The sequence below is a fragment of the Pollachius pollachius genome (assembly GCF_949987615.1).
Source record: "Pollachius pollachius genome assembly, chromosome: 17".
NCBI lineage: Eukaryota > Metazoa > Chordata > Actinopteri > Gadiformes > Gadidae > Pollachius > Pollachius pollachius.
The window spans coordinates 8682122-8709431 of record NC_136950.1 but is presented as its reverse complement, the minus strand read 5'-3'; the positions used below and the strand labels follow the sequence as shown (position 1 = coordinate 8709431).

At 44.4% G+C, this 27310-nt stretch overlaps 2 protein-coding genes across 3 annotated transcripts; one reads left to right on the top strand and one right to left on the bottom strand.

Annotated features, from left to right (window-relative positions):
• Positions 1–238: 238 nt before the first annotated feature.
• kif9 (kinesin family member 9) lies at positions 239–12888 on the bottom strand (the record flags this gene model as incomplete). The annotated part of the gene is made up of 17 exons (XM_079754610.1): positions 239–307; positions 1104–1205; positions 1612–1715; positions 2271–2441; positions 2529–2728; positions 5660–5715; positions 6111–6215; positions 6500–6568; positions 6670–6747; positions 7305–7369; positions 7743–7890; positions 8596–8688; positions 8890–8973; positions 10459–10725; positions 11549–11655; positions 12043–12205; positions 12814–12888. The coding sequence occupies 17 exons, from the start codon at positions 12886–12888 to the stop codon at positions 239–241; spliced, it is 1956 nt and encodes a 651-aa protein (XP_079610736.1).
• Positions 12889–14629: 1741 nt separating this feature from the next.
• On the top strand, positions 14630–25397 carry LOC307088724 (uncharacterized protein). 2 transcript variants are annotated; one of them, XR_013812579.1, is made up of 10 exons: positions 14630–14671; positions 15310–15398; positions 15745–20103; positions 20259–20395; positions 20525–20618; positions 20853–20964; positions 21178–21431; positions 21572–21746; positions 21854–21984; positions 22327–25397. XR_013812579.1 is itself a non-coding variant. In XM_079754696.1 (10 exons), exons 3-10 carry the CDS (start codon positions 19942–19944, stop codon positions 22642–22644), a joined length of 1356 nt encoding a protein of 451 aa, XP_079610822.1. In that variant the 5' UTR covers positions 14630–14671; positions 15310–15398; positions 15745–19941; the 3' UTR covers positions 22645–25397. The 2 variants fall into 2 exon arrangements, 1 of the variants encoding a protein (XP_079610822.1); XM_079754696.1 differs by having other exon boundaries at positions 21205–21431.
• Positions 25398–27310: the final 1913 nt, after the last annotated feature.

The following is a 27310-nucleotide window of genomic DNA, read 5'->3' as shown; positions in this document are numbered from 1 at the left end:
TGTGGGAGGGGGGCGGGGCAGAGATATTATGGGGTGGATGTGTAGAGCTCATACCAGACTGTAACTAGGGGATTTGTACAACCAAAGAAGTCTATTTTGTGGTTCAGGAATAATAAATTTTACTTTTCATTTAATAAGCCGATTCACCGCATTGTGCATTTTGTTCAAATAAGAGCTTTTCAAAGGAATAATGCAACTTTTTTATTGTGCTCGATGGTCTGCTCAAAAATCCGGTCCCCTAGGCAAAGGGGAGAACCGTGGTGGGAAGTGGACTTGGGAAAGTTCCTGGAAGTCTTCTGCTCTTCCTCTGTTGGGAGAGAGGGCACATAGTTTAAATCAGTGGTTCTCAATTATTTTCTATCATTCCCCCCCTAGGAGACAGAATTTTTTTCACGCCCCCCCTGAATTTAAATACTATTGAGAACCTGCTAATATTTATTTATTTATCTGTACAAAACCACTGGATGAGTTGCTGGCACCAGCATTCTGCATACATTCACCTTATCAAAATAGATTAATAAAGTTAGCTAACATTACATACGAACAAACAAACATACAAAATTAGATAACATCTGCAACAACTTAAAACAATTTCCAAGAGCAAATGATTCACTAGGGTTTGCATTTAATACAAAATATTTTTAAACCGTAAACATTGGTCACTTGTCAGCTTCATCAGCTTATTCCCTTTCAAAAATGTATATGACTTATAATTTTTTGTGTGCAACATATGCAACAATATTTAACATTAAAATATATAATTCAAATAAAATAAGTAACTTATAAAAAAAAATGACACTAAGTCCCCCCTGCTGCTCGCTTCCTCCATGACACCTCACTTAATATTTAAACCAGTGCTTCTCAAATGGTAGTAAAGTAAGTAAAGTAAGTTCATTTGAAAAGAGATTTCAACATGCGTGTTAGTGGGCAACAATCCAACATAGTGAAAGACCCTTTTATTCAAATGTGCCAATTCACAGCCTTTCAACGCTTCCCTTCGTCCATCGCGGTACACGAATGAGGTCAGAACGTGCGAATCTTTACCTCCTCGTACTTCAGGTCTAGTGACGGTTTGTACTGAGGGATGTGGGTTGTCCACTTACCCGTCTGAGGCTCCGGCGGTGGGCGTTGTAGAAGGCCGCGGCGCCGGGCCCCTCGCCTCGCCTGCTCCGGACGTGCTCACAAGGACGCTGCTCCTCGTCGCCCTGACAACAGGAAGCACGATGAGGAAGTGTACATAGGCGGCCTCCCACCTCGCCCGAGACTTCTGCTAAACCATTAGCCAAGTAGCTCACGGTTTAAATACCATGGTGTTAACCAGCATGTGGTGATGGGAACACTTGCTGAAACCGTTATGTTAATTATTTTGTATCAAACGTATTCCCAAATCTTATCTCCCATAATGCCTCAGTGAAGGCAGCATTTTATACTTTACTAAACCAACATCCAAGCAACGTGCAGTCTCTGAGTCAACACTGATCACCGCAACCGCCCTTTCAGATTGGCAAACAACCATTGAGCGACAGGCCGGTTGTGTAAGAACCTAGCTCCAGTTTCAACCAAACCCCAGTCCTCTGGGTGAGTCCCAGACCAACGACAGCCTCGACTCACCAGGGAGGGAGAAGGGTCCGGGGGTACGAGCCCAGGCGTGATCGAACCCCCTTCCGGGACCTCCCGGGGCGGCAGCAAGGAGTTGGGGTACCAGCTCTCAAACTCTGTCCAAGCACAAGATGAGACTTTACAGCTTAGGGTGAGTTGTGCAAATACAACAAAAACGAATATAATTCAGTGTAGCAGCTGCTAAAGTACTCGATGCAAAGCATCATTTGCAGACACATCAAGTAATACCTGCATGACTTGAGGGAACCAAGTAATGCAGGGAAGTAATGTGGGTCTCCTGTGTGGAGACGTGGTACTGCAGTACTCTGGTGTAGTACTGCAGTACTAGTGGGGTCTGCTGTGTGGAGACAGTACTGCAGTACTCTGGTTTAGTACTACAGTACTTGTGGGGACTCCTGTTTGGAGACAGTACTGCAGTACTCTGGTGTAGTACTGCAGTACTAGTGGGGTCTCCTGTGTGGAGACAGTACTGCAGTACTCTGGTGTAGTACTGCAGTACTCTGGTGTAGTACTGCAGTACTAGTGGGGTCTCCTGTGTGAAGACAGTACTGCAGTACTCTGGTGTAGTACTGCAGTACTAGTGGGGCCTCCTGTGTGGAGACAGTACTGCAGTACTCTGGTGTAGTACTGCAGTACTAGAGGGGTCCGACCTGAGAGCAGAAGGACCCTGCAGCGGTCCACCAGGTGCTGGCAGTAGCGGACCTCGGCCCTCGCGGGGCCCAGCTGGTCGTGGTGCTGCCGGTACCGCGTCCTCAGGGCCCCCAGACGGCCCACCAGGGCCTCCTCCACGTCCCGGGTCTCCTCGGACCCCCGGAGCCGGCCTGCGGAACCACGACCCCGGCTTTATTGGCAGGTCGGCCCTTCAAAGGCTCCGTCACACTGTCTTCCCGGTCGCCATGGTTACGCACCGTGAGCGTGGCGGTGCCGCCGGACGTCTTCCGCCGCCGCGTCGATGTCCCTCTTGGCGGCGTTGAGCTCCTGGCCGAGGAGGCACAGGAGGGCGCGGCGCTCCTGCAGCACCTCCTTGTTGCTCCGCAGGAGGCGGTGGAGGCCGGCCCCGCCCAACGCCTTGAACTCCTCGAAGGCCTGGGCCTTGGTGGGGGGGGAGCTGCAGGGGGAGGGGAGAGGTGTAGAGCAAGGCTGGGACTTTAAGGGACATGGGTGTAGTGCAGAGAGAGAGAGGGCGGGACTTTAAGGGACATGGGTGTAGTGCAGAGAGAGAGAGGGCGGGACTTTAAGGGACATGGGTGTAGTGCAGAGAGAGAGGGCGGGACTTTAAGGGACATGGGTGTAGTGCAGAGAGAGAGAGAGGGCGGGACTTTAAGGGACATGGGTGTAGTGCAGAGAGAGAGAGGGCGGGACTTTAAGGGACATGGGTGTAGTGCAGAGAGAGAGAGGGCGGGACTTTAAGGGACATGGGTGTAGTGCAGAGAGAGAGGGCGGGACTTTAAGGGACATGGGTGTAGTGCAGAGAGAGAGAGAGGGCGGGACTTTAAGGGACATGGGTGTAGTGCAGAGAGAGAGAGGGCGGGACTTTAAGGGACATGGGTGTAGTGCAGAGAGAGAGAGGGCGGGACTTTAAGGGACATGGGTGTAGTGCAGAGAGAGAGAGAGGGCGGGACTTTAAGGGACATGGGTGTAGTGCAGAGAGAGAGAGGGCGGGACTTTAAGGGACATGGGTGTAGTGCAGAGAGAGAGGGCGGGACTTTAAGGGACATGGGTGTAGTGCAGAGAGAGAGAGAGGGCGGGACTTTAAGGGACATGGGTGTAGTGCAGAGAGAGAGAGGGCGGGACTTTAAGGGACATGGGTGTAGTGCAGAGAGAGAGAGGGCGGGACTTTAAGGGACATGGGTGTAGTGCAGAGAGAGAGAGGGCGGGACTTTAAGGGACATGGGTGTAGTGCAGAGAGAGAGAGGGCGGGACTTTAAGGGACATGGGTGTAGTGCAGAGAGAGAGGGCGGGACTTTAAGGGACATGGGTGTAGTGCAGAGAGAGAGGGCGGGACTTTAAGGGACATGGGTGTAGTGCAGAGAGAGAGGGCGGGACTTTAAGGGACATGGGTGTAGTGCAGAGAGAGAGAGGGCGGGACTTTGAGGGACATGGGTGTAGTGCAGAGAGAGAGAGGGCGGGACTTTAAGGGACATGGGTGTAGTGCAGAGAGAGAGAGGGCGGGACTTTAAGGGACATGGGTGGAGTGCAGAGAGAGAGGGCGGGACTTTAAGGGACATGGGTGTAGTGCAGAGAGAGAGAGGGCGGGACTTTCGGTGACATGTGTTTAGTGCAGAGAGAGAGGGCGGGACTTTCGGTGACATGGGTTAAGTGCAGGGGACTTCTTACACTGCAGAGGGATATCCGTTTCCGTCCGGACAACACTACAATTCATGATCCTCTCTCCGGCTAGCACTAACGTGACTATGGTTGGAAAACATACTCTGTCCTGATTGGCTCTGCCTCCAGAGGTGGTGCTTCCTGTACTTCCTGGTCGGGGGGGTCTGGTTCGTCCTCAGGGGTCTGGGGAGGAGGGTGTATCCTGGGACTGGATCTGGTCTCTAGTGCCTTCCCATGGACAGGACTCGCGGCTCCAGGCTTTTTCCCCCGGCTGAACCCACATCCATAGAGGGAGCACCACAAAAAGATGAAAATAACCACAAGGGGTTTCAAAATAAAAGTCCTGTCATGTTTCTTCATAGTAGATTGAACTCATTAGTTTGTAACTCTGGGTTCAAACCCTGATTTCAAAAGTAGAGGCAACACTTTAAGAATTGTATTTATTTCCAAGCATTTACTGTACTCTGTTGATATCCTTTGTGTGAAATCGCTTGTCAAAGGAGACATATTATACCACGAGGTGTGAGTGTGATTAGCCTTACAAGCCATTTCGAAAATCTGCGCCTTATGACATCACTAGTGGGCGTGTCCACCTAGATCTGTGCTGGATGGATCAGTCTACCAGCCTACCCAGTGGACTGAAGTAAACGTTGCTCATCTATCCAGCACAGATCTAGGTGGACACGCCCACTAGTGATGTCATATGGGGCAGATTTTCGAACTTCTTTTAAGGCTAATCACTCTAACACCTGGTGGTATAATATTTCTCCTTTAAACAAATGAGCTTCACCAAAAATATTCGTGAAACATACATTTTGTTTACTTCCAACAACAAACTTGGGTTGAGTGCATTCCCCATGGCTCTCCTGGGTTGGGGTCTCACCTTGGCGGGGCTTCTTTAGCCTTCTTGCGTTTGCTCTTGACTCGGGCGCGGCCGGTCACACCCCCCACCCTGCGGCTGCCGGCCGACTCCTCCTCCTCCTCCTCCTCCTCTTCCTCCTCCACTTCATCCTCCTCCTCAGGTTGTAGAGACGTTTCACAAAGCAGAACAGATAAGCACAGCTGTCGTCAGTCCTCAGATGGGCCATTGGTCTTTAACCCATTTGTGCCGGCTGCTGCGGGCACAAATGTATCTACTAGATACAATGTTGCGCCGCGCAGCAGCCGGCACAAATGGGTTAAAGCGATCAGGAGGCTGGATAGGTCGACACTACAGAACCACTTCCTGGTTTGCTGTTCCTGACCTTGGGATTGGCTGAGTCGTCGGTCCGGCCTCTCTCCACCAGCGTGTAGGTCTGAGAGAGCTTGGCCTTCACTCTCTGCTCCTGCTCTCTGTAAGAACACACACACACACACACACACACACACACACACACACACACAGACACACACACACACACACACACACACACACACACACACACACACGCACACACACACACACACACACACACACACACACACACACACACATACACACACAATAGTAGGAGATTTACAAGGAGAGCAGGTAAGGGGGGATAATGCATGCTCAGGGATGCCTACTGGTAAACTGTTGGGTTTCAAACCCAGAACTAATGGGCTGAGAGCCAAACACCCTCCCCACTAGACCATCCTGCCCCATCTGCAAAGTCCTCCTAGTTCTTCTGTTGTCTTGACGATGGCCCCAAGCCATTCAGTAAACAGAGCTTGTGGTCACATGACTACTCACTGCAGAGCCAGTCTGAACTGAGAGAAGACCTCCTGCAGCTGTCTGACACTGACCACCTGAGGAGCAGGAGGAGGAGGTTAATCTACTAATCTACTAGTCTAGTCCGGGTGTCTGTGTGGTTAACCTGAGTGGTAATATGGGTGTTTGTATGTTAATTTGGGAGTTTGTGTGGTTCATCTGTGTATGAATCTGTGTGTTTGTGTGGTTATCCTGAGTGTTAATCTGGGAGTTTGTGTGGTCAACCTGAGTGTTCTTCTGGGAGTTTGTGTGGTAAATATGAGTGTTAATCTGGGTGTTTGTGTGGTAAATATGAGTGTTAATCTGGGTGTTTGTGTGGTTAATTTGAGTGTTAGTCTGGGAGTTTGTGTGGTAGTGTTAATATTGGTGTTTTTGTGGTTAATCTGTGTGTTAATCTGTGTGTGTGTGTGTGTGTGGGTAGTGAATCTCTCACACTGATCTCCTCAAGACTTCCTTCCAGGTACCTCTGCACCTGGTCCTGGAGTTCAGCCTGTTGGGCCTCGGAGAGAGGCTGGTACCTTGCCCCCCCTCCATTCACCTTGAGTTCATTTACAAGTAGTAAGTAACAGCTTTTACATCGAAGGAACATACATGATGGTAAGGTACTAGGAACCCATTTGGGTTCGTTACCACAGCCAACATGACCACTAATAAAATACCTAAAAAAGAGAAACTAGGATGGAGAGGATGCCCATAACACTCATTCATTCTGAAATGATTAACCAGCGAGTAGGTGGAGGTGGTGGAGGTGGTGGTGGTGGTGGTGGTGGTGGAGGTGGTGGTGGAGGTGGTGGAGGTGGTGGTGGTGGTGAAGCTACTCACCAGGAGATTCTGGAGGGACAGCTCGTCCCTCAGCGTCTCCACTTCCCTCTGGAGCCTCTTCACCTCCAACTACAGACAGTTAGGGTTAGGGTTAGGGTCAAGATCCTGTGTCTCTGTGTAGGCAGCGGCAGCACTCAGTATAATGAAGACTATGAGAGTGTGTGTCTCACTGCAGGGTCAACGTGTTGGTTGATGGACGGTTGGCTTTTGACACTCTTCATTCGACTGGCGAACCGCAGCGTGGACAGCTGCAGGACACAAAGCAGCACTGGATAAACAGATGAACGATGACCCTATCATTCATTAGGGTTCATTAACCCTAACCACCAACCATCACCTTTAGCAAACACCTCAGACAACAGACAAACAAACACCTCAGACAACAGGGAAACAAACACCTCAGACAACAGCCAATCAAACCCATCAGACAACACGTAAACAAACACCTCAGACAACAGCCAATCAAACCCCTCAGACAATAGGTAAACAAACACCTTAGACAACAGCCAAACAAACACCTCAGACAACAGGTAAACAAACACCTCAGACAACAGGTAAACAAACACCTCAGACAACAGCCAAACAAACACCTCAGACAACAGCCAAACAAACACCTCAGACAACAGCCAAACAAACACATCAGACAACAGGTAAACAAACACCAAGACAACAGGTAAACAAACACCTTAGACAACAGGTAAACAAACACCTCAGACAAAAGGTAAACAAACACCTCAGACAACAGACAAATAAACAACAGCAGAAAATCAGATCCAAAAGAGGAAGTCTGAGCCGTGCTGCCCACCGTCTCGTCTATCTGCGCCTCCTCTCCGTAGATGTTGGCCACCAGCACTGTGTTGCAGTTCCCTCCTGATGAGAGAAAGCATCCAGACATCAAGACGTTAGCCAAGAACCTTACAGTGCAGGTTCATAACGCCGACCTACTGGTTGACCATGGCCATCTGGGATGGAACCCCAACCTGCTGGTTCCCAACCTTTCTGTGCCTATGATTCCTGAGGCCAGACCATTCTTTCTGACCCCAATGCACATCATTTGACCCCTATCAGCATGCGCCACGGTGAGCAGTCTGTTGAGGTGAGCAGTCTGTTGAGGTGAGCAGTCTGTTGCAGGGTAAGAATCATGAGGCAGTCTGTGTGTATTCACAGGACCTTTACAACACCTGCCAACCTTTTACATTACTTTTTTATCCCAATGTGTGTGTGTGTCCGTGTGTGTGTGTACCCAGGGAGTGTTTGAGTGCGTGGGTGAGCTTGCTCTGTCTGAAGGGGACGTGGTCTCTGCGGGGGTCCGCCAGGGCCAGGATGGTCTGCTCCAGGAAGGACAGAGACTTGTTGATGTGTGTCGCCTCCTGCAATGTCTGCCCCGCCCCCTGCACACACACACACACACACGCACACACACACACACACACACACACACACACACACACACACACACACACACACAAATAACACCCATAAGGAACACACCTTTTATATACACGTGAACCGCACCACTTTAAATAAACACAGATGTTAAGAACGTACACACACACACACACACACACACATAGATATATATATATCGAACACATGTTTTATGTACCCAAAAAGAACAAACTTTAAATACACTCACATACACAAACACTTAAAATAACATCTATCGACACAGATTGAACACGCAGACACACATCAAATGTATAGACACTTTAAACACACATAAGTTGAGAACACACACGTTTAGAAATATATAAAGAGTACACAAAGACTGCTCTTACGTTGAACCCATTCAATCATTTGTAAGGGCAGAGCCAGAAGCCCCAGTGCTGGACTGTTGGCCCTCGGTGGGTGGCGGGGCACCCTGGATGTACAAAGTACTAGCACCTATTTCACCCATCCCGAGGGCTTCGCACCTCAGGTCAAAGGAAACCTGCTATCTTTCGGCTCCAGTCCGGCACCAACCTTTCGAGGTGCCCGCAGCATTACAATTTGGCCTAAATGCTCCGAACGGTTCTGTTGAAGGTTCGCACGCCGGAAACAGAAACCCCGTTCCACGCTGTCTGCCAAAGGGGGTCTCGGCGGACCGGACCACTCACCCCAGTCCTCCCCAGGCGCTCAGACCCGGCCAGGTCCACCAGGCTCAGCTTGGAGCGCAGGAAGGTGGTGCCAGAGAGAGACCTGGAGCGAGACTACCGGCAGCACAGAGACGACAAGCAGACATACGTGAGACGTGAGAAAAGTGTTAAGAAAGAGGTTCAGATACATGTCATAAGAGTTCTTTGATTTAGCAGTTTCCCGCCGACTATGGATACAACCTAAACCCTGCCCCCCACAAACCTTGATTTACACCCTGGTACAGAGGTCAAAGGTTAAAAGTTAAAGGGGGATACCTGTATGTGTAGGGTGAAGATGCAGTGGGACCTGGAGGAGTGGTTGTTCATAGCGTGAGCTCCCATGATGCGATTCAGCTCCCCCTGAGGGAAGACATGACAACCACACACCAACACTACATTACACAACACATGAACAGTGCTCCCATCCCTTCTTGTGAGTGAGGATAGTTCCTTTAAGGAACACTTAACGAAGGAAGGAGATAAAGTAAAACACAGCCAGCCAACGTACAAACCAATTACAGTAGAACATGTTTCACACAGTGTCTTACAATAGAACGTGTTTCACACAGCGTCTTACAGTAGAACGTGTTTCACACAGCGTCTTACAGTAGAACGTGTTTCACAGCGTCTTACAGTAGAACGTGTTTCACACAGCGTCTTACAGTAGAACGTGTTTCACACAGCGTCTTACAGTAGAACGTGTTTCACACAGCGTCTTACAGTAGAACGTGTTTCACAGTGTCCAACAGTAGAATGTGTTTCACACAGCGTCTTACAGTAGAACGTGTTTCACAGCGTCTTACAGTAGAACTTGTTTCACACAGCGTCTTACAGTAGAACGTGTTTCACAGCGTCTTACAGTAGGAAGCTTATCACACAGCGTCCTACAGTAGAACGTGTTTCACACAGTGTCCTACAGTAGGAAGCTTATCACACAGCGTCCTACAGTAGAACGTGTTTCACAGCGTCTTACAGTAGAACGTGTTTCACAGTGTCCTACAGTAGAACATGTTTCACACAACGTCTTACAGTAGAACGTGTTTCACACAGCGTCCTACAGTAGAATGTGTTTCACAGCGTCTTACAGAAGGAAGCTTATCACACAGCGTCCTACAGTAGAACGTGTTTCACAGCGTCTTACAGTAGAACGTGTTTCACAGTGTCCTACAGTAGAACATGTTTCACACAGGGTCTTACAGTAGAACGTGTTTCACACAGCGTCCTACAGTAGAACGTGTTTCACAGCGTCTTACAGTAGGAGGCTTATCACACAGCGTCCTACAGTAGAACGTGTTTCACAGTGTCCTACAGTAGAACGTGTTTCACAGTGTCCTACAGTAGAACGTGTTTCACAGTGTCCTACAGTAGAACATGTTTCACACAGCGTCTTACAGTAGAACGTGTTTCACACAGCGTCCTACAGTAGAACGTGTTTCACAGCGTCTTACAGTAGGAAGCTTATCACACAGCGTCCTACAGTAGAACGTGTTTCACACAGTGTCCTACAGTAGGAAGCTTATCACACAGCGTCCTACAGTAGAACGTGTTTCACAGCGTCTTACAGTAGAACGTGTTTCACAGTGTCCTATAGTAGAACATGTTTCACACAGCGTCTTACAGTAGAACGTGTTTCACACAGCGTCCTACAGTAGAATGTGTTTCACAGCGTCTTACAGTAGGAAGCTTATCACACAGCGTCCTACAGTAGAACATGTTTCACAGTGTCCTACAGTAGAACGTGTTTCACAGCATCCTACAGTAGAACGTGTTTCACAGTGTCCTACAGTAGAACGTGTTTCACAGCGTCCTACAGTAGTAAGCTTATCACACAGCATCACCTCCCACCTCAAACAGCAGGTCCAGGGCCTCCTCCTGGCTCTCGACGGGGTGCAGGGACAGACCCCTGATGGACACCCGCCCACCGGGCTCCTCCATCAATGCAAGACCCAGCCGGGGAGCGGGGCCCGGGGGGGGCACTGGGCCCCGGGGGGCAAGGTGCTGGGGCCCGGGCAGTGTGGACAGCAGGTCCGTCAGGGTGTCGTTGTAGACCTCAAGGTAGGACAGCTGGACATAGAAGATGTGGTCGCTGCGCTTCGCCACTTCCTGAAACACCTTGGAAAAAAAGAACTAAATAAGGACAAAGTAGACATAGACAAGACCAGAACTGTGTGTCACCTGCTCCAGACCAGAAAATAAATGGTAAATGCATTTACATAGCGATTCACATTTAAACTGCATTTAGATAGCGCTTTTCTAACCAGTGGCCACTCTAAGCGCTGCAAAATATCGGCTAACATTCCCGCATATATTCACGCCTGACGGCGTTGTCGGTCACACAAGGGCGACAGCCAGCTCGTCAGGAGCAGTTAGGGTTAGGTGTCTTGCTCAGGGAATCCTCGACACTTGGGGACTCCCTGAGCAAGAGCCGCAGATCGAACTAGAAACCTTCCGGTTACCAGCCGACCCACTCTACCTCCTGAGCCATCGCCAAGTGTGGCGGTATGTGTGTGTCACCTTCTCCAGATATAGACCATACCGGACCAGGTGTGTGTGTTACCTGCTCCAGACCAGGTGTGTGTGTGTTACCTGCTCCGGACCAGGTGTGTGTGTTACCTGCTCTGGACCAGGTGTGTGTGTTACCTGCTCCAGACCAGTTGTGTGTGATCATATCAATTATACCAGATGACGTATGTAGAGCGACAGAAATTCGATGAGGAAGAAGACGATGGGTGTGTCATCGTCTTGCCGTCCCTCCCCGTTCTGTGATTGGTTACCTATCTCAGGCGAAAATCGGATCCATGGAATCCAGGCTGCCTAGCAGCGCGAAATGAAATCACGCGAAAGGCAGCATGGGTATACCCAAGCTAGGTGTGTGTGTTACCTGCTCCAGACCAGGTTTGTGTGTTACCTTCTCTAGACCAGGTGTGTGTGTTACCTGTTCCACCGCGCGGGGGATGATCCCTCGCTGGCGGTAGGACTCGGTGTTGCCCGTCATGGTGTAGGTCTTTCCTGCGCCCGTTTGGCCGAAACACAAGACCGTACCTGGTGGGAACCAGAACAGTGTTAATGATGAACCCACACTATATGGTCCAGTCTCAGGGGAGGGACTGAGGGGGATTCAGTCTAGCAACAACATAAAAAGCAAAGTCTTCCCTCATTCTCATTGATGCTAACATTTTAAACCAAATAATTACATTATTCTGCAATTTTTCCGGTAAACACTTTGCTCTTCAGTATGTCTGTATGTCTGCTGAATAATGTGTTTCTGTGTTTTAATGTGATTCACGTAGGAGAGGATTCTCTGTCCCAGCATCAACTCCTATGTGATTAAACGTTTCCTCAACCTAATTAAGATCAGAATCAGTTCTAAACTGATTATAAACGTAATAATGGATATAAACATTATTAAATGCCGATGTTTGGACTGACCATTGTACCCATCCAGCGCCCCCAAAACCACCTCCTGGCCCACCCTGGCGTACACCTCCTCCTGGGACAGGAGGTGCAGCACCCCGTCCAGCTGGAAGCACCAGGAGCTGGGGGCGTGGTATCCTCCACACCGCCTCCCTTTGCTCTGGTGGATCTGCACCGTCTACGGCAAGCCACAGGAACCAAAGAACAGGGACTGTTTTAGCTGGCGTGAGCTAGATACACATTTGTTTAAGAATGAGCAATTAGCGATTATATTCAACATTAAATAGTTAAATATTGACATGACCTAGCCTATAGTGATAGTAATAAGGTAATAATAATATGTCTACACACATTTCCAAAATGAGAGATAGACATTTGACCTCACCTTTGGGCTTCCAAGTTGTATATTTTAAATGTACAGTATTTCTGCTCTAATTCATTGGCTAAAGTCAGCACACCTGCTGCTCAGGGTGAAGGTTAACAGATAGGCCACTACAGATACTACAGATACACCCAGAGGGGCTTCTAATCTAAGCCATCGGATGTTTGGGTTCAAACACCTTATTTTGGGATTCAGACGTGTTAAAAGAAAAAGTGGCTCTATGAAAAAAACATCCAAACGTGTAAGGTCTACATTTAGTCTCATTGTGTTATTTAAATACAGGCCTATATTTCTTATCGTCAAATGTTTACCTATACCGTGATGCTTTTTGTGTCTTGGTAATTGTTCATTTGATTGATTGGACACAGTGAGGAAAGTGTCCGATTAAAGTACATTTGTCTTACTTTTCCATCGGGGAGGATTTCTATGAGCTCTTGAGCAAAAGTGGCGGTCGGTCTGCTTCTCACGAACACCTTCATGATCCTGAAGACAGTAACTTATATCACGACCGGTCCGCTGAACACCTTCATGCTCCTGAAGTCCCCTACCTTCTATCTCGACCCGATTCTTCGCAGTGCTACTGCTGCATCACCACAGCCTGATCTGGTACCAACCGTTACACTGAATGACGGCTATTAATCTTCCACACTCATGTTTATGTTGACGTTCAGAGCCATGACAACGACCTGACCCCCCGCCCCCGGAGCCAAACCACCGCTCACCTAGGGAGGTATACCTCAGGGTTGAGTCTACATGGTCTGTGTTTCATGGTCTGTGTGCCGCGGTGTGTTAAGTACTAAAGTCGTACTGGAATAAAAGTAAAGATATCTTAGTTGACAGAACCCCCTCCGTTGCGACAGTATTTGCTTTTTAGTTGGCAATACTTGATCAACTTACTTTTCATTCGCTACCTGACGTATGTTCAGAACATGCCCATAGTTGAAGGATTTGTGTCCCAGAACCCCTAACAGATATCACAGAAAGACTTTGACCGAAAGAAACATGTTTTAAAATGTTAAACCCTATGGATCCATAAAAATTGGTATTTTGTGCTTATTATATGATGACATGCCTATTCCGATAATTTGCTGTACATGAATGAATCAAATTATTTACTGAATTGAAAATAACCCACCCTTATTTATGTAAGTGCACCTTTATTATGAATAATTCATATATATATATATATATATATATATATATATATATATATATATATATATATATATATATATATATATATATATATATATATGTGTGTGTGTGTATGTGTGCAATATTACCAAAATATATTTTTTAATACTACTATTGGGTAGTAGGGGGGCCCATAACAATAATTGCACCGTGGCCGGCCCTCATTGACCTACTTACGCCACTCCTAACTTGACATTTGTTATGATGGCGATCAAAAGCAGTTGACGTTGCCTGCGTTATTTAGCTCACTTCCAAAATGGCTGAGAGCTGATCGACAAGATAGGACGGCCACAGAGCTTCAGCGTGCAGTCGCTACTACGATACTGCGGTCACGCCATCAGTCCTTCAGAAAAGCTTGGTCACGCCGACATAAAAAGTGATTGCGCCACTACATTGCTGTGCACGATAAAGCGCTTTGTCCGCCGACAAGGAATTCATGATGCAGTGTTCAACATGCCTAGTAGGTACTTCCTTGCGGATTTTCAGGAGATTTTACTGCAGCATTTTCAAATGATTAGATCTTAAAGTAATCCCGAATACGCATGCATTAGACTACTTTATAGGCAGTTAAAGACACACACCGAGTTCTGTGTGTGTGTGTGTGTGTGTGTGTGTGTGTGTGTGTGTGTGTGTGTGTGTGTGCGCGCGTGCGCGTGCGTGTGCGTGTGTGCGTGTGTTCCTGTGTGAGAGAAAATGTATGTGTTTGTGTGACCAGATCCGATTTGGTACATCCAGCCCTCCCTACACCAACACAATCACCTTGTTTTCTGTCCGGCTGGGACCCACATGCTCTGCCCCATCTCCATCCCAGCACCTCTCATGAGTACACAGGAAAAATTAGAGAGTATTTTTTTCAGAGTTACCATTATTTTCCTCTAAAAGAGTAATTTTTACTCATTTTGGATTGTAATCATTTCCAGTGGCCACTAAAGTCGGAGGAAAAAAATAGAGTAAATCTTATTGGAGTAATATCAAGAACACGCCCACTAAACTTTCTTAGGTTTCGTTTCTGCCGCCATTTTCTATCGCAGTTGAGGTGAGCGGCAGTTGTGGACGGCGTTGAGACAGGTAAGTCAGCGAACTATTAAATTCGATTTTATTTAAGATAAAATGTCAGCAAAATTTGTTTTGGCCTACTTGAAATGTAATGCATGTGAGTAACATTGCAGCTGGCGAGTTTGTGGGTCTCACACTGCGTAACTGCCAATGTCGATGCTAACGTTAGCTTCAGCATAAAACTATAATGTTAGATGTGAATTTAAACCAAGCCTCACTCTTGTTAGCTTCAGTTACCACATTTATGCTTTCACTGAGCTTAATATTTACTGACCATTTTATCGAAGGTTTACTATGAATTTGGTTTGTGCCCTCGGTTAGCAAGTGTGTTTTAATTACATTTTCTATGGATCAGTCTAGTATGTGTGGACTGTTTTCTCTGCTGTTCAATTAGCAAGCACGTGTTGAGTTGACTTTTACTTTTCAACTTTCACTTTTCAACTCGTTTGTTCTTCGGTTAGTAAGTGTTTTTTTTGTGTGTGGACCGCTAGCAAACACGTGTATTTTACTCTGAATTGAGGCATTTACACCGACCTATCGAGTCTACCTGTAGGTAGGGCTTTTGTAATACTCAAGCTAATTGTAGCATTCAGTGCATCAATTGTTGTGCTCTATATCATCTTAGTATCTTTCTTTTTTCCCCCGCAAAGGATGCATGCTGTAAGAGTGAAGTACCGAGAGCGCCAGAAATACATTTGTTATGAAGGGCAACTGACCTTCAAATCATTTTTGGAGTGTGGTGAGTGAAACAAACTGCACAGCCTACTGGGTGTCATGTGTAAATTAGTGGTGATGTCTTATATTTATTATTATTGTGGTCGTCAAGGACCCTTAGAGACACTGAGAAAATGAATGATTTGAGGTAATGTTCGCTGTAAAAGTATATTCTAGATTTGCAAAAATCTTCATGATTAAAATAAGAAATAAAATGCAGATTTGCAAGCTCATAGCATTGCACTCGTAAACTTATAAAATCGTTGTTTTAAGTGGTTCAGATGTGAAGTGACACAGATGTGACCTATAATAAAAATAAGATGAATTGCACAACAGTATGAATCTTGTGCAATATTTTTTTGATTTCACAGTTTCCAAGAAATTTGAAATTCCTACCTTGGACTTAAAAGTCCATGATGATTTGAACACTGAAGTTGACGAGGACGCGTTTGCGTTTCATGTAATGAAACCAGACCTGGGTGTGCTTGAAGTCTGTTTGCCCAAGGGCTCAGATTTTGAGGGTGAGTCACTTGTTAACTTGGAGTCTTATAATCCATTTAGTCCTAACCTTGTAATGCAACATAGTAAAGAGAGACTTATCCACGTTGCATGACATTTTGAATAAACATGCCTCTTCAGACACTTAAAAAAGCATCTGAGGAATAACTAGCTTGGTGTGTGGATCCATCCTAATCTAATGTGATCTTTTACATTACTCTTATCACAGATGATCCCCTCTTAATAATGACATGTTTAGGGTTGGGCATCGTTTGGATTTTAACGATTCTGATTCCGATTCCGATTCTCAATATCGATTCCTGTTCTAAACGATTCTCGATTCCGATTCTTTGAGGTGCAGGAGAAAAAAAAGACAAGAATTTTTTCATTTGAAAAAGCCTTTACACAGGCCATTATATTTATTCACATTGCCGAGGGTCCCTAACTGTAACTATAACTGAATTCTGCTGAAGTGACACAAGTTGGCAGCAGTCTAAAAAGCAAAGAGATGCAGCCCAGGTGGATGTATATGTAACAAAATAAAACAAACTCAAACCCTGGCGCAGTTGTGACAAATCATTAACAACAGTTCTTGTTTAGGAAGATTATCATGTCTGCCTTCTCAGGCAGTAAGCGCGACCGTTCCGCACAGATTGTGTTTCCTGCAGTAGAAAACACCCGTTCACTAGGTGTTGAGGAGGCCTGGACACATAAATATGAGAAGGCCAGACATGACAGTAAAGGATAAGTTTGTGTCTGGGTCCAGAACCAGGCTGCAGGGTCAGACGATGTGATGATTGGTGGCGTTTCCAGGTACGTCTGGATCTCCCTTTCAGCACGACTTTCCATGGACATCAACCCCTCTTGTGAGGTCCTCTTCATGGCATCCTCCTCAGCAAAAAGCTCCTCCAGTGGAGACTTTTTCGATTGTTTGGAAGGAGGAGGCTGCTAAACAAACACAGGACAGAACAGTTAAAAAAAACATTAAAAACATATTTCATGACTGAGAAGAACATACCAAATATAATTTCAGTAATCTACTTACATTCTCCTCTTCCTCCTCGCTCTCAGTCTTCACACCTTCCTGGTTTCCCTCGCCCTGCATCACCAACCTCTTCTGAATGGTCATGATTGACTGCCACCGACTACAGAGAACATAATATGGAGAGGGACAGGTAGATAGAAAAGATGGATAGAATATAAGAATAAAATGAAACAGCAGTGAACTGTCTCAGCCACCAGTACAGAGAGTTGTCACAGTCTATAATAGAATGTGCTAATAAAGGCATGCACTTAACTGATTAACAGTAGATATGTTGTGGTAAGGTGATTAAAACATTATAAACAGTACAGTGTTAATGATTACTGCATGGATGTAAAATGCAAATTAAATATAAAATGTTAAGGAGTGAGGGAGACAGTATATATATTTGTGTATGAATGACATTTCACCTCTTCAGAGTTTGCCAGCAACTTCCCCTTGATCCGTTCCCAGACTGCGGTGTTGTTGTCCATCTTATTCTTGAAGCGGGGATCTAAGGCAGTGGCTTCTTCCAAGAAGAACCTGATGCCCTCATTCTTCAAAACAATAAAAACAAAACTACTATTGCATCAAGCCACAGGAACAGAAGTATTTAATGCATTTTAATCTTCATTCGTTTGATATCCTCAGTCATTACCTTGTACCGGGTAGACATGTTTCCCCAGACCCTTTTCTTCAAGTCAGCTACAAATGCTGTGTCTCCATTTACAGCAGCGAAGTGTTTCTCCAGCTTTTGGATGATCGGCAGGATCTGTCCGGCTGTTGGGCTTTTTTCAGTGGAAACACAGAGCGTGCAGGTGTACAGAACCTGCATCAGCCTGATGAAGTCTTCTGCCTTGGTGAAATCACCATCTGTCAGCCGATCAAGCCTGTGTACAGTTCAAAATATAGATTTTTTTTTTGTCTCTTTAAACAAAAGCAGTGCTATTTGACAAGTGAGTTTAAATTAATTCCACTGCATAATACAGCAAACCAGTGTGCTAACTTCTTCCTTAGTACCTTATGCACGTTCTTACGCCTAATTTCATTCTTATATCCTATATAACATCTTCCTATCTCTACCTGTCCCTCTCCATATTCTTTCTCAGGCGTTGGTCCAAGCTGGCTGCTTGTATTGCAGGGTATTGTTCAAGGAATCTCTCCATCATTAGGTAGAGAGAATTCCACCTTGTTCTCACATCGAGAATCAGTGAATGTTGAGGGAGGTCTGACATGAACAAGAAAATCACAAATATGACATGCAACTTTGATATTGTGTAATCAGACAGATTTATGTAATGTTGCATTGTTTTACCAATGTTAATACCAGCTAAATGTACATTGTGTGCAGTGCACTACTAAAAGTACTTTAATTTGATCCTTGTGGTATCCAATTAAACTCAAGACATTGATTCTTACTTAGGACATCCTGCTTTTCCCGTAGAACCACCTTTGCCATGGACGACCTCTTCATCCAGACGATGATGGCACGAATCTTTGCAGTCCACTGAGCCACTGAGCTGCTGGAGTACAGACTTTGTGCTGCTAGGTTTAGTGAATGAGCGAAGCAGCCGAGTTTCACAAACTGCAGCCGTTTGATGGCTACGTCCATATTGGCCGCATTATCCACAGTAACGGCTACTACTTTATCAAACACGCCAAATTCTTTCAGGATGTCGCCGATTTCCTCTGCCACGACAATTCCTGTCTGGGCTCTGTACACAGCTTTTGTTGCGAGAACTTTCTGCCTCATGTTGCTTTCCACTAAATAGTGCACTGTGACAGTTAGGTAGTGGTCTTGGGTTAGGCTAGTCCAGCCATCACAAGTGAGATCTATGTGACTGACCTCACTCAGCTCTGAGATCAGATTAGATTTTTCTATCTGGTACCATGCCGGGATCAATCTATTAGTTAAACACTCCCTTGTAGGGGGGGTGTACTTCGGGTTTATTGAATGGATCATATCCCTGCAAACACAAAAACAAACATAAGATATCTTAAAAGCATTTAACTTTTAAACAGAGCATAAAAGCAATTTGCAATAAATACACACAAACACTTCAGCACATGTCCATATGTTGTGATGTTTTTAAATCAAACGAGCACTGTGCCAAAGACATCTGTCAATAAAGTTAAACCTCAACTGTTACTGTAACTTAGGTCAGGGGTAGATAAAGTAGCTACAAGCTAAGTTAGTTTAACGTTATTCTTATTTATTTACCTAAATGTGGGCGACTCGACGTCGCTAAAGGGATGCAGCCTTTTTACCACATACGCCGTTACTTTTCTGTGGCACTCAGCAATTTGCTCCGCTGACAGCTTTCCCCTTGCTGCCATGCTGAAAGGAGTTTGTTGTATCTTTGCTGGCTGGGGTCTCGGGCCGGTTAACGTAGCAGCAGCAGCCGCAGCAGCAGCAGGCTCAGACTGGCTAACGTTAACGTTAGCATCACTCTGCGAGCGTTCAACAACTATGAACAGATTTGACACAGTTTTAGCAACTGGTAGTCTATAACTTAAGCTAGTCTGTTAAGAATAAGACAATCATAATTTTTATGTACCAACCTGATTCCGTTTCCAATGAGGAGTTACTAGCTGATGGTTGACTGTCCAAAGTGGAGGAAGCGACGGGAGCACGAGACCGACGCAACGCGTCAAACACACTACACTCGTTAATTGTTATACCATGCAGCAGGCGAAGGTGTTTTATCATGTTTGTTGTGCACCCTCCTTTGGCAGTAATAAGTTTATTGCAGGTGTTGCACTGTGCGAAGCCGTCCTTTTTTAAATTAAAATGAAGCCAGACTTTTGAGCGGCGTTTGCGGTCCATCTTCGAACTTCAGACAACTGATGTTTAGCGGAGCACGCGGCGGAGTAATACAAACCCCGCCCCGGAAACATGCGCGCGCATTTAGGAACCGATAAAAAGAATCGAAATTCAAACATCGTCTTAACAGTTCCAGAACCGGACGTTAGGAACCGGTTCCTTTTGAAACCGGTTCTCGGTGCCCAACCCTAGACATGTTATTATAATCAAACCTGTTATGTTAACATGCTAGAATCAGTGAGCCCCTCTACAAGCCACTCCGTTGCCAGCAGCAACAGCTCCTTTCTCAGCTCTAGTGCAGAAAATGAAGGGGACTCTGATGACGCCATCATTTTGCAGCCTAGTCCTGGCCAAAGAAACAGAGATGACCTGACTCGTCTTGCTCGGGTAAGCTTTGCAGATGGAGAGATCAACATGGTGATTCTGATAAAAGGGGTTAGGGGGGAAAATGGCCAAGTAAATTGGGGCATGGTTTACATTTTTGTCACTGTAAATGTAATTGGCCACCAAATCCCCCCTCTTTATTTTCCCCTCACACTTAGATGATTGAAAAGATTCTGAGGGAGAAACCTGGAGGAGAGAGGATCCTTACAGAGTACGCTCGGCAAAAAAGCCTAACAGATTCCAGAAGGGGTGACATGGTGAAGATATTGGTTGCACACATGGCGAGTGAACATGGGTATGTTGTCAAGTAATTAACATCCAACCCTAACATTTATGGTTTTATTTGGTTCAGACCAAGTGCAGTAGGCATCGGCATAGGAGTACTTTTGTTTGGATCTCATACGTGTGTGTGTGCATACTTTAGGACGAGCCCTTCAAGGCGTGTTAAAGAGGACTACGCAAAGGGCATCACTGCCTTGTTTCCATACCTGGCCAATCCCCAGGGCACTTTGGGCTATGTAAGTAAATAAAACAAGTCTAATCTCTTCACTCATTCCTTCTAGTATTGATCAAAAAACCGAGTGAGATTGCAACAAATAATTAACATTTCTAAATGCTGACCTTGTCTCCTAACCTCAACAAGTTGAACACAGCAGATGTCAGACTGGTTGACCTTGATTTCATCAATTCTCCAGACAAGAACATGTGTTAGTTTTTTAAGGAGGAAAAATAAACACTTTCTTGGTTTTTAGGAGCATTATTACAATCCAGTAGATGGGGGTGGATTTCTTGCATGGAGAGTGAAAACGCTTCAAAAAGAAGCCTCAGAGGGACTAAAGGAAAGAAACCCTCAGCCACTGAGAGGTACATGATTTTTAGTGTGTTAGATTTTTTTTTTTTATGAGTTCACATGTTCAATTCATCTTTAATGTGCATAGTGCTGTTTTGTTACAGTGATGTGCATCGCAGGGGGTTTAGCAAAAAGACGATTGGCCGTTTGTGTAAGGGGTGAAAGTGGCTTAACTATTTTGAGAAGAAAAGCAAGTATTGCATCAGTATGTGGTTTCACTGTTACAGGTCACTGTTCACTGATCACTGTTACAGGTGGTCCAGATTCTGGTGACAGAACCCCCTTCAGTAAGGAAAATCGGCTAACCACAGAAACCCAGTGTTGCGAGGCCATCGCACTCATGAAGCATACAACTGATGGAGCAATCATCAAGGAGAAGATGAAACAGACCTTCATCCATCGCCAAGAAATGGTTCATGACCCAGTGAAGTCCTCTGAAATATTCACCACCTTTCCAAGATTTCTTGACATCACGGGAATGGTGTGTTGCTCTTCGAATGCCTTGCATTAAAATCAAGCTGAAATGAAAAATGACTTAAACAGATCACATTCCTGGTCAGCCCTGGTGCACCTATTAACAATATATGCCATGTTGTTTTCTGTATTCCATCTTGTCTGCAGATAGTGCAGGATTTCAGTCTGATGTTTGGTGATGACATCTCTGCAAAGTTCCTGGAGAAGTGGCCTACTCACTACAGGCAGAAAGTCCTTGAACAAACCCGTGGCCTCACCCAGACAAGCGACCTTGAAGATCTCCTTCATAACGCTGAATCCACAACAGAAGAACTGGAAGATGGTACACTCAAATTAAAGAAATAATAATAATGGAAGAAGGAAATGGTTTGGAACAAAAATATAAACATTTTAGTAAGAATGTCTTTCTGAATTTTCTTGTATTTTCAGGATGGGACAGTGAGATGTCCTCCATCTTGCTCCTTATCCACCTCATGCCACCATCACCTCATGGCCGCAACAAGAGACCAGGAAAGCTCTCTGCCAGACAAGCCATTGACCACCTTGTGAAATTCATCAAGGTAATGTTACAGTTTAATTAAAGTTTAAAAGGGCTCACTGTTCTGTCCGTAATATTAAATCTTAAAACTATACTCTTGTGAAATCATGTGATGACCATGCTCATCTGTAATCAGCGAGTGCCGTGTGATATTTCTCTGATTTGGCTCCCCACAGATCGATCACCATCAGCCCCAGATACGCTGATATGAATAAATCTATTTATTTTACATTTAGCAAAATAAAAAATATAAGGCTGAAATCTTGCATTTTGTGGCAATAAGTGATTCTGGTGGTGATGATTGGGCCCTAAACTGCAACAGATACATTTTAATAGCAAGACTGATTAAGTTTTCTTTTCACAGACTGGGACCAGTATTGAAGGGCATCTGGACAGCTTCACAGAGAGCCGTCAACCCTATCTACTGGCTGTGGGAACCAAGAGGAGCGCCACACACAAATATTTCATTGTTATCGACAAACATGCAATCCCGTGTCGGTCACCAGATTCTCTTGCCTCTTTTGACGAGCTTTTTAAAGCTCATTTTGTCTTCGCTACCTCGTACAACAGGGATCTGGCCAATGTCTACCACTTCTTGCAAACCGCAGTTTATCAGATTGATACTGCTACCACCAAGGTGAATCCCAGGGTCAAAGAGATGAGAGCTCGGATGCTGCACTGATTTTGACACCTTGAGATGTTTTGTTTTATTTGCAAAGGCCCTCAAGCAAATGACAGTTAACTAATTAAGCACTTGAAGGTGATCCACGGACTTTGTTCAGGAAAGACACTTCGTCTGAAATGTGGTCAGCCTGCTTGTTCTCGTTTCTTTGGTACTTTTTCAGGGTTTCGAAAGCATCTTAAAGCACATGGACCTTGTCATCCTGGTGAAGGCCCCTCAACTGAAGATTTAGCTGTAAGTTTTGTTGATGACTTTCCATTAAACAGTGCCCCCTCTGACCCAGTCCTTCTTAATAAGAGTCTTGTGGACAGCTGTGCTGCGACAGTGGCTGAACTTAAAGTGGCAGGTGTAGGCGAAACTATCATTAACTCTTTGGTTACTTCAATGGAAGAGATTGTTGATGATATCCATAATCAAGCAAAAGAATCTGTGAAGCAGTGTCTATCTTTACAGGAACCTATCAAAAGTGAGGTTGAGTGTAAAATTGATCAGTGCTTTGAAAAAATTGAAAATCCTTTTGGTGTCTTAAATTCTGAAACTAAGAGAAGGCAGTATTTCACAGAGAAGTGGGGAAGGGTGGAACCCGTTGAATGTGTTCTTGGTACAAGATTTGATACACGGCGCAATCGGACTACTGGAACTTATGATCCAGTTGCTGTCACTGATAAATTGGTTTATATCCCAGTTTTGAAAACGTTAGACTTCATTTACAAACACCCTAAGATAAAAGAGATGATGCAGAGTCATTCCAGTTCAAGAAAAGATCTTCTTAATGACTTTTGTGATGGAGATCTTTTCAAGAGTCATCCTTTATTTTCAAAACAGAAGCATGCAATTCAGTTGCAACTTTTCTATGATGATTTTGAATGCGCAAATCCGTTGGGGAGTAAAAAGGGAATACATAAAATAGGAGCAATCTATTTCACCTTGCGCAATCTTTCTCCAAAGCACAACTCAATGCTGCTTAATATTCATTTGGTCGCTTTATTCCATGCCCAAGACATTAAAACATATGGCTTTTCTAAAATACTTGATCCAATTGTGCAAGACATTAAAGAGCTGGAGACTAAGGGAATTCGGGTCCCACTGTATGAAGAAAATGTGTATGGAACTATTGTCCAAGTTACTGGTGACAACCTGGGTCTTCATAGTTTGTTTGGTTTCGTAGAGTCATTTAGTGCCAGATATTGTTGTCGCTTTTGTCTAGCTGAGAAAGAGGACTTTCAGACAGAATACACAGAAGATTCACCCAAGATAGTGATGAGAACTCAAGCACTTCACGCAGAACACTGCCAAATGATGGAGGAAACTCTTAGTCTTCCCTATGTGATGGGTGTTAAACGTTCTTGTGTTCTAAATTCCTTGCAGTACTTCAATACATGTGAAAACTTCTCTGTCGATATTATGCACGATATCTTGGAGGGCGTGGCACAATATGAAATGAAGCTACTTATACTATACTTGATCAAAAACTACACAACATCAAAGGAAATAGACAGGAGAATTAAGAACTTTAACTATGGCTACATGGATCAAAACAACAAGCCACCTTCATTGAAGTTGGTAGAGGGCTCAAATGACTTGGGTTTAAATGCGATCCAATCTTGGTGTTTACTTCGCAATCTCCCACTTATATTTGGAGACTTGGTTTGTCGAGATGATCCACACTGGTATTTGCTTCTGTTGTTGCTTCAAATAGCAGATATTGTATTTTCTCCCATGTTATCAACTGGCATTACCATTTATTTGAAACATTTGATTTCAGAGCACCATGGGTTATTCAAGCATTTGTTTCCCTGTAAGAGGCTCCTGCCAAAGCATCATTTTATGGTGCATTATCCTACATGTATTCGTAAAATTTGACCACTTTTGCATACCTGGTGCATGCGCTATGAAGCAAAGCACAATTTCTTTAAAAAACAACTAAAAAGCTTCAAAAATATAACTAAAACATTGGCAAGGAAACACCAAAGTCAAGTAGCATATAGTTGGCAGACATTTGAGCCCGACAGACTGGTGCTTGGTCCAAGTAAAATGGTAGCTTTAAACGTGATGGACAGGGGCTGTGAGATAGCAGAGGCTCTTCAGGTATCAATTGACACTAAGGTGTTGGATGTTAGATGGGCCAAACACCATGGAAATATGTATCGTCCAGGTTTAGTTGTTTGTCTTAAAGTGCTTAATGAGATGCCAGTTTTTCACAAAATCCACCGTGTTGTTCTTAAAGATGAGAGGTTACTGTTGTGTACATTTGCACTCCAAACACTGTGTATGGATGAGCATTTTTATGCATTTAAAGTTGTGTGTACTGCAGAAGGACCTCATGTTGTTGATGTCAAAGAGCTTTTTTGTTACAAAGCATTCGATATGCAGATGTCATACAGTAATGATAATTCAAGTTTGTTTATTGTCCCATACTGTTTCCTGTGATAAAAGAATCGCTAAGCTCTAACTATTGCACTGGAGATGAACAATGGAATTCTGAATTTCTTTGCCCATAACTCAAATTCTAATTTATTCATATTTTCTCCTGTTTTATCTAATCGACCCAATTTCAATGAGCACATTGTGTCCAAATTGTGATGGCCCACCAATTGGGCATATATGTTTTGGCTGGGCTGATGGCAATTGCAATATTTTACAGCCTTATCTGCAGCTACTGATGGTGTGGTGATAGTGTGCATACCTGTTTACAATATTCTATTTGTTTTTATCAAAAAATTATAGGGATGTGTCACCCTGAAAGACTTTCCCCCCCCCTCATATATTATGGGTGCTCAGTGCATGTGATATGCATTTAAGTAAAATAAAAGTGCATTGTTGAATATTCATTTTCTTTTTTATTTCAAACATTTTAATCCAGAGTTATCATTATTAAAAACAATATTGAGTAAAATACAACTCTTTATTGAGTGAAATAGAACTCTAGTCATAGTAGAATTAGACTTCTACTTTGAGGCAGTTACTACTCTGTACAGAGTAAAATACAACTCAATTAATAGTAGAATTGGAACTCTATTTTGAGGCAGTTACTACTCTGTATAGGGTAAAATACAACTCTGTATTGAGTGAAATGGTGTTGGAGTTGTTCTCACTTTATGCTAAATTGAGTATATTTTAATCTTGTGGAGTAAAATATGAACTCTAGATAGAATAGAAATAACTCTGAAAATGTAACTCTATGACGAGAGTAGATTTTACTCTTTTTGGACTGGGACCAAATACTGTCTTTTTGGGAGTCAAATTTTACTCAAATTGAGTAAAATTTACTCTTCAAAATTTCCTGTGTATATCATTCATTTCCCAGACGGGAGTCCTCTGTCCCAGCCAAAGAACCAGCTTCTCCCCCCGGAGCACCAGACCTCTAATCCATGTACATCTGGCCTGTTCTTTAGAGCCCTAATGACAACTCCGCTCATCTCACATCCTCCACTCTTCTATACTTTTCCCCTCCTCTCCCGTCTCCTCATTCTTCTCCTTTCCTATCATCCCTGCTCTCCTTCTCCTCTCCTCTCTCCTCATCATGATCATCCTACTCCTCTAAATATCTACTCATTTCCTATCCTCTCTTATCTCCTCCTCCCGCCTTGCATATTACTTATTACTTATAATATTATATTATTAGCCAGTTATTTCAGGTTGTACATTAATTGTGTATAACCGCCCACCAAATTCTAGTTGATGTCTAGGTTAGGTTAGTGTTAAGTTCTGTTGGTGAACACTCTGTAGGCTCTGGTTTGCGTCCACGTACATATGGCCACCACCAAGCCGCCAGCCCCAGAAAGTCCCCCAACATGTCAGCAGAACCTCCCATCCCCTCTTGCCAGGGGGTGGGTGGCGTTAGAACAAAAAGAGTCTTTAAACTTCCTTGTACTTAGAGACACAAGTATCTCCCAAGACTCAAACTAACACTAAACCAGGGGTCAGCAACCTTTTCAACATGCTGTGCCAGTTTGACATTTTCTCGTTAATGAGTGTGCCTTAAGCAACAATATAATCAAAATTAAGCTAAATATGACAGAGCGGCCAAAAACATTTCCAGAAGACCTGGAATTGTATTATTTCCATATATTCCAGAATCATGCATCAACATTTTAAAGGTTTTTTTGGTTGTTATATTTGCAACATGGGCTTACAAATTATAATTACATCTGTCCCTTCTTAAAAAAACATTTTCAGAAACTCATTCAAAAACATATTTGCACTGTGAATAATGTAAAAAACAAGAAAATATGAGAATGTTGGAACCATCCAGATCAATATCTTTAAGACATGTACAGCTTTGCAAAACCATGTGAAGGCGATGCATACAGGCCACTTGCAACAATATTTTAAATAATTTCTTCTCTATTACTCACAACATAAAAACTATTAATTGATCCAATTTCAGAACACTGCTTTCTGTAACTAATTTAAACATATTTGCACTGGGAGGAAATGCCCCAAACAGAATAAAGTGCAAAAAAAATCGGTAGTAATGATTATGATTTTATTATTTTTTAAGTGTGCCAATGATTATGTTGCCCCGTGCCAGTAGTGGCACGCGTGCCTAGGGTTGCCAACCCCTGCACTAAACTATAAAGCTGGATTAAACTACACAGGCAGGACATGTTGGCCTCATGAAATCCATTTCTCAAATGAATGAGAGCTTCTCTTTGGGTTTTGA

Excerpts from the sequence above, each read along its gene's own strand:
- LOC307088724 (XM_079754696.1), top strand. The coding sequence starts at position 19,942 with ATGCTAGAATCAGTGAGCCCCTCTACAAGCCACTCCGTTGCCAGCAGC. Across the intron at positions 21,432-21,571 it reads TTCTTGACATCACGGGAATG|ATAGTGCAGGATTTCAGTCT; the intron begins GTGTGTTGCTCT and ends TCTTGTCTGCAG. Across the intron at positions 21,985-22,326 it reads ACCTTGTGAAATTCATCAAG|ACTGGGACCAGTATTGAAGG; the intron begins GTAATGTTACAG and ends TTCTTTTCACAG.